The 6,457-nt window shown below is 60.2% G+C and overlaps 2 protein-coding genes across 2 annotated transcripts; one reads left to right on the plus strand and one right to left on the minus strand.

The window, feature by feature from the left end:
• Nucleotides 1-406: 406 nt before the first annotated feature.
• On the plus strand, nucleotides 407-1,950 carry TRAVEDRAFT_68714 (bacterial hemoglobin; the record flags this gene model as incomplete). Its single annotated transcript, XM_008035085.1, has 3 exons — nucleotides 407-598; nucleotides 667-1,127; nucleotides 1,182-1,950. 3 exons carry the CDS (start codon nucleotides 407-409, stop codon nucleotides 1,828-1,830), a joined length of 1,302 nt encoding a protein of 433 aa, XP_008033276.1. The 3' UTR covers nucleotides 1,831-1,950.
• A 2,573-nt stretch (nucleotides 1,951-4,523) lies between these two features.
• On the minus strand, nucleotides 4,524-6,032 carry TRAVEDRAFT_112226 (heterotrimeric G protein alpha subunit 4; the record flags this gene model as incomplete). Its single annotated transcript, XM_008035086.1, has 8 exons — nucleotides 4,524-4,611; nucleotides 4,692-4,801; nucleotides 4,860-4,931; nucleotides 4,995-5,066; nucleotides 5,124-5,391; nucleotides 5,452-5,795; nucleotides 5,855-5,884; nucleotides 5,946-6,032. 8 exons carry the CDS (start codon nucleotides 6,030-6,032, stop codon nucleotides 4,524-4,526), a joined length of 1,071 nt encoding a protein of 356 aa, XP_008033277.1.
• Between the last annotated feature and the right edge of the window lie 425 nt (nucleotides 6,033-6,457).

Below are 6,457 nucleotides of genomic sequence, written 5' to 3' on the forward strand. Positions count from 1 at the left end.
CCATCCAGCGTCGGAAGAATACGGCGAGTACCGCCTGGGCTCTCCGACTCCGGAGTCACATTGGGTGCCGACGCGGTCGATTGATGACAATGAATGCCTTGGACAAGCGCAATGCGAGCTTGCGCAATGCGGGGAGTGGCCAATCCCGAGACCCGGTTCACATACACACACAGAGGAGGGTCAAGGTGAGGCCGAAGCACGGGCGTCGATGCAGAGCGGCAGTGGGCACGCCGGGCGTCTCCCTTCACAGAGGCACGACTGGCCCATTCTAGGCAGTCGTCCTGTTCGCTACGTTCAGTTCTCCCGTTCCGTTCTGCTCCTTCCACACGGTCCTGCTGACAATATTGCGAGTCTGTGCACCATATAAGATGCCAGCACAGTCAATACACTGCATATCACCGCAGCCATGTCCAAGATCATCGAGTCCAGCGAGAATTTGCCTCACCCCCCGCCTCTTACTCCGGAACAGCGCAAGCTCATCACCGCCACCGTCCCCATACTCAAAGAGCATGGCGTGACCATCACAACCCTCTTCTACAGGCAGATGCTTGAGGCCAATCCCGACCTGCGGAACGTCTTCAGCCACAGCAAACAGCAGGTCAGCCAGTCACTTCTATCACTTTAAAACACACACGTATGCTCACCTTCATCCTTCTATTCCTACAGCGCGGCCTTCAGGCAGAGGCACTAGCCCGTGCCGTCTACGCCTACGCGGCCAACATCGAGGATCTCACCCCCATCCTCCCTGTCGTAGAGCGCATCGCGCACAAGCACACCTCCGTCCACATCGTTCCATCCCAGTACGCCATCGTCGGCAAGCACCTCCTCGAGGCCATTACCCAGGTCGTCGGCGCCGACGTCTTCAAAGGCGACCTCTACGACGCCTGGGGCGCGGCCTACTGGAACCTCGCGCACATCTTCATCAACCGCGAGCACGAGCTCTACGAGGCCGCTCAGTGGGTCGGCTGGCGCGACTTCGTGGTCGCCAGAAAGGTGCAGGAGTCCGACGAGATCACGTCGTTTTACCTCAAGCCTAAGGATGGCAGGCCGCTCGAGCCGTACCGCCCCGGCCAGTACATCTCCGTCCAGAAGTTTGTGCCAGAACTCGGCGTGTACCAGTCCAGACAGTGAGTCGCCCGCGTGCACCCGTTCGAGTCGAACACTCACCGTTCCGCACGCAGATACTCGCTCTCCGACGCGCCGAACCCCGAGCACTTCCGTATCTCGGTGAAGCGCGAGCCCGGCATCCGCGCCGTCGCGCCCTCCGGCGCGCTCGACTCCACACAAGCCGCGCACCCGGGGTGGCTCTCGAACCTCCTCCACGCGACGCTGGCGGAGGGCGACCCGATCGAGGTCGCGTTCCCCTTCGGGGAGTTCTACCTCGACGACTCGCCCGCGCCAGTCGTCCTGCTTTCCGCGGGCGTCGGCCTCACCCCGCTCCTCGCGATGCTCAACACGCTCGTGCGGGCGGACTCGGGCAACGAGCGCGAGGTCAGCTGGGTGCAGGCCGTGCGCAACGAGCGCGTGCATGCGTTCAGGGACCATGTCCGGAGGGTGCGGGAGGCGCATGCTGGCCGTGTGCGCACACATGTATTCTACTCGGAGCCGGGCGCTGGCGTTGTGGAGGGGCGCGATTTCGATGTGAGGGGCCGCCTTGACCTTGGGAAGGTGCCGAGGGAGGTGCTCCGTCTGGATGCGGAGGACGCGCAGTACTATGTGTGCGGGCCGGAGGCGTTCATGGCGGACACGATTGGTGGCCTGCGGGCGCGGGGTGTGGACGCGAGCAGGATACATGCGGAGGTGTTCGGCTCGGGGGCGACACCGCAGTAGGCGCATGGGAGACGTAGAGGCGTTTTGAGGCCAGTTGTATTGTATTGCATCACATTGTATCGCGCACACCCCCACTTAGCCTATGTATTTTTATGTCTTCGACTCTCGCCTATGTCGAGGCCAATGGTGAGTTCATCATCTCAAGACGAGGCCTTCCACTTGTAGCTATATATGCGTCATTCGTCGGGCACGTCAGAACATATCAGAACATACCATCTTAGCGCAGCAGCCACCCTGCGCAGGCAGACTGAGACTACGCAGTATAGGGGCTCGCACGTTGTCAGTGCACATCTGTGGCACATGGCGTTGCTAGTGCCGCTGCCCCGCCCTTGGCAATGGCAGCCGTATCGACACCGTGAAACGCAGACGCTGATGCGCGGGCGTCGACATGGCGGCTTCGTACATGTCCGCCTATGTTTCTGATGCGGCTTTGCTAGTGGCACCAAGTAGCTGTGCACGACCCGACCCGACCTTGCTATGTATGTCACGGTATATCCTGGATCCAGAGTCTAGGCTAGGGCCACGCCCGCTCGGGGAAACCCAGGAACTCCGGGGCGGCAGATCGGTAGATGGCGAAATTTAACGTCGGCGGCGGTAGGTGGTGGCGCAGTGGTGGCGCCCCCAGCGGGGAAGAGGGTTGCATTTGAGTTTAGTGCGACTCACGAGGCTAGCGGGGACGTGCGCGACGTCGCGGAGGCCCGGACAGGCGTGACCATTCGGAATATTCGCAGCACATGCGTCGGTCGTATACTAAGTGCCCAACAGACGTCCGCAGGGCGCATCTGAAGCACCGAGATCTGATCAACGGGCTCCCCGACGTGCGTGCGCGTGCGCATGCATTGAGTGGTTTACGCCGGCACGGCGCCATGGCCGCGGTTGCGTTTGGTAGTCGCTACACACGCGCGCCCCTTGCGAGCGAGGCCAGGGCATCAGGAAGCAGCTGATCGCATGTGCCGCCGGCTGCCCGATGAATGCAAGAGCGGGCCCTGCTAGTTCCTGGTCGGCTACGCTACGCGGGTGCGGGACGCTCCCCGCGCGACGCGGAAGGACACCTGCGGGGATATCGGCTGGGCGAGTGGACAAGCGAAGGCCTGCGAAGGCTCGGGAGCGGGAGCACAAGGGTCGCGGGTTGCAATGGTGCGACAGATGCGGCTGGTGAATTAATGGGATGGCGGTATGTGTAGCGTACGTATACACTGCGGGAACTGCGAAGCGTGAGAGCAACATGGCGGAAGAGAGGCGGAGAGGGGAATACGAAGAATAAACACGGGAGCGTTCGAGCGATGCGACTTAATGCAAGCGGGTGCGCCCGCATAATAATACGATGGGCAGAGGGGGATATGGGGGGATGGGAGGGGGAAGGAGTGGATGGCGAATAGACAGTTCGGTGGGTGCGATACAGAGCAACACGGATCCGGATCCAGGTGGACGAAGGCGTAGAGGGGGACCAGGCCCGCGACGAAAGCGTGTGTGAGTGGAAGGTGGGGTGCGGGTGCAGTGGAAGTGAAGAAACGAATGCGAACGAGCGAACCTGGAAGAACAGAACGGCCAGCCATGCGACACGCGAGAAACGCCGAACGGAAGACTGGCGACGGAGAGGGTGCGCGCGAGCGCCTGCGCCCAACCGCCCGGAGCGCCATGCTCCCCGGCCGCCAGGAAGCGTCCCCAGCCCGCACTGTTCCGCCAGGGCGCCCTTGCCCCTGGCTCCGGGGCGTATAAATTACAACCTCATCTCTCCCTTCGCGCGCGTTTCCCTCCCCCGAGTCCCCCTCCCCGGTTCCCTGCCTGGCCCGCTCCCATACACCGCGCCCCGGCGATCATCCATGGGCGAACGACCAGGAACGGGGCAGGGCGTGTGATTTGAGCTGGGCTGGGCATCGGAGGGGCGCCGTCCTCGCTGATGAGGGAGAGGACGGCCAGGGGGAGATCGCACTGCGCGATCACAACATGATTTCACGGATCTGACGGAGGAGAGCAGCAGTCAGCGTCGGTGGTGGCGTACATTGCGGCTCGGGAGGGGCACGGGTCCGAAGGAGGAACCTCGTGCCACGCAGGAGCCAAGCAAGTCAATGGCACTCACGTTTTTGCTGATGATCGTGCTGTAGAACGCGCGGTTGGGTGCCAATTGAGCAGCATTTCAGGAGAGGCGATTTCCAGAAGGTCGTTGAGAGAATGTGTCCGCGCCACAGAGCAACGGGGATGAGGCGATTCCGCGTTTGAGGGAGCGCGCGTGTGGCAGGGCGGGGAAAGCGCGGCCAAGGTCGGGCGGTACCAGGGAGAATAGAGAAAGTCATGATGAGTTACATCAGCGGTCACGACTCTGCAAAACAGACCGAGAAACCGAAAGCAAAGTGAAAGAAGGAGCGGGAGGAGCTACATGTGCCATGAACAGAACGACAATGACGGATGGACAGCTGCGGGTGATAGATACTGATGCCGTGCGACAGGAGGGGGATAGAGGTGTAGATGACACCGGGCATTAAGGACCAGTAGGGTCGTTACGATAAGGGGACTTAGATCAACGCTGCCGTTTGAAGGCTCTGTCGTAGAATGATGCTGAATGAAGACGGTGCCACCGTGAGCGCCATTGCGTCGCAGTGCAGAGGAGCAAAGGTGCCAAATATGTGCAGCGAAGGGGGTCGGGGCAAAGAAAAGAACAGGAACACTCACTCTGCAGACGAACAGTTAGTCAGCTACAAGCGTGGGAGGGCAGAGACGGACGCACCTTCAACAGCGGCCATGACCACCCGTAGCATGGCCGTATCCGTGGCGGTCGTTACGCTTAGTGGAGATAGGTCAGTAAGGCCGCCGTTCGGGCGACGCAATGGAGGTCGAACGAGTGGGATCCGATTATGACGTACTGGATGTAAATCTCCCTCTCCTTCGCGTTCGCCTTCTGGGCCAGCCTCGCAAATCGTTTCCTAAAGTACTCACGACCGGCCTTGGGGTCTCCCGCCTCGCCGTCATAATCCTGAGCATATGCGTCAATATGCAAAGTCTCGACGGTGGCGCGATCGAAGACAGCTCACTGGGAAGAAGTTCTTGATGTCGGAATGTTGTACTTTCCGCTCGAAGAGATCGTTCTTGTTGAGGAAGAGAATCTAGATGCGCCACGGGATGAACGGCTATTCTAGACTGATCACTAGCGCATAGACGGGACTTACGATGGACGTCTGCTTAAACCATTGCGAGTGACATATTGAGTCCCAAATCGTCATCGCGTCTTGCATCTGGTTCTGTGGCGGGGCAACAGTCAAACTACGGTTCCTGGACGGCGCAACTTCGGAACGTACTGCGTCCTTGTCTTCCACCAGGCATTGATCAAACCCACTCAAGCTGACCAGGAACAGGATACTTGTGACATCCTGGAAACAGTGTATCCACTTCCGGCGCTCGCTCTTCTGCCCGCCGACGTCGACCATGAGCATCTCGTGGTCGCGCAGAGTGAAGACGGTCTCCGTGATGCCAATTGTCCGTGCGCGGGCGTGAACGATGTCTGATTCATTTGGCACGTAGGCACGCTCGAATAACCGGTCGAGGTCCGCGAAGTAGTAGTTCAGGCTGGATAAAGATGCGTCATCAGCGCAGCTCCCGACGGGACTGGAAACGAGGTGGGCTCACTTCTCGGGCAAGGCCGCCTCGTTGCCGCGCGAGTATGCCGTCTGGATGTTGGGGTCCTCCCAGAGCCGCCGGAGAGCATCGCGGAACTCGAGGGGGAAGGGCTCGCCGTCCTTGATATCGGAGGCGTCCTGTATCATCTGGACGAGGTCCTTGTTCTCTTCTGAGACGTCGAGGTCCATGTCCTCCATGGCGTCGATAACGTTGCTGAGGCCATGAGTAAGGTTGTTGAAGACTAGCTGGCGGTAGGACTCGATTTCTTGTGAGGAGAAGGGGACGCGGTGGATGAGGCGCATCTGCTTGAGAATAGTGGACTTTCCGGAGTCTCCGGATCCAAGGAGGAGGACCTGGGCCGGGCTCCGTTCGAATCATGGCGGAGTGGAGAACCGTGGGGTGGTGGACATACCTTGACCTGCTTTTGCATCTTGAGCTTTGCCTGTGCGGGGGAATCGTCAGAAGGGCGAGGCCTCGGTGTGAGATAATAGGATGATACGGACCTCCTTGAGGTTCTTCTCGGCCTCTCTGTGAAGACGCTTCTCCTCCTCGCTGACCTCAAGGCCGCCTGAAGACATACATGCGCCCATGGCGGAAGGAAAAGGGAAGGAGAAAGGAAGGAACGAAACGGGACTCGAAGGGAGCTGACAGAAGGGACGACAGCTGAGCCTGAGTGGGCTGAGAGGAAAGGAAGGGCGTCAGAAAGCCGGCCTTGAGAAGATCAGGAAGGAAGATGTGGATGATGGGAACAAACCGAGCGGTGTGTGGCACGCGGGACAGCAGACAGATGAGCGCAGGGACTTACAGGGAAAGGAGCGACGACCGTAAGGTCTGCGGGGGATGTGGGCGGAGACGAGGAGGAGGACAAGGGTGAAGCGAGGGAACCCGCCGCGACTCCGTCCACTCTAATGGGCATCTCCCGCCACCTACCGGCAGACGCCCGTCATAATGATACGCGCCAATCTGCACGCCCACCCGATCTTCGGACTCTCAACTCCCCCTTCGGTAATCCACA

Source organism: Trametes versicolor, assembly GCF_000271585.1.
Source record: "Trametes versicolor FP-101664 SS1 unplaced genomic scaffold TRAVEscaffold_1, whole genome shotgun sequence".
NCBI lineage: Eukaryota > Fungi > Basidiomycota > Agaricomycetes > Polyporales > Polyporaceae > Trametes > Trametes versicolor.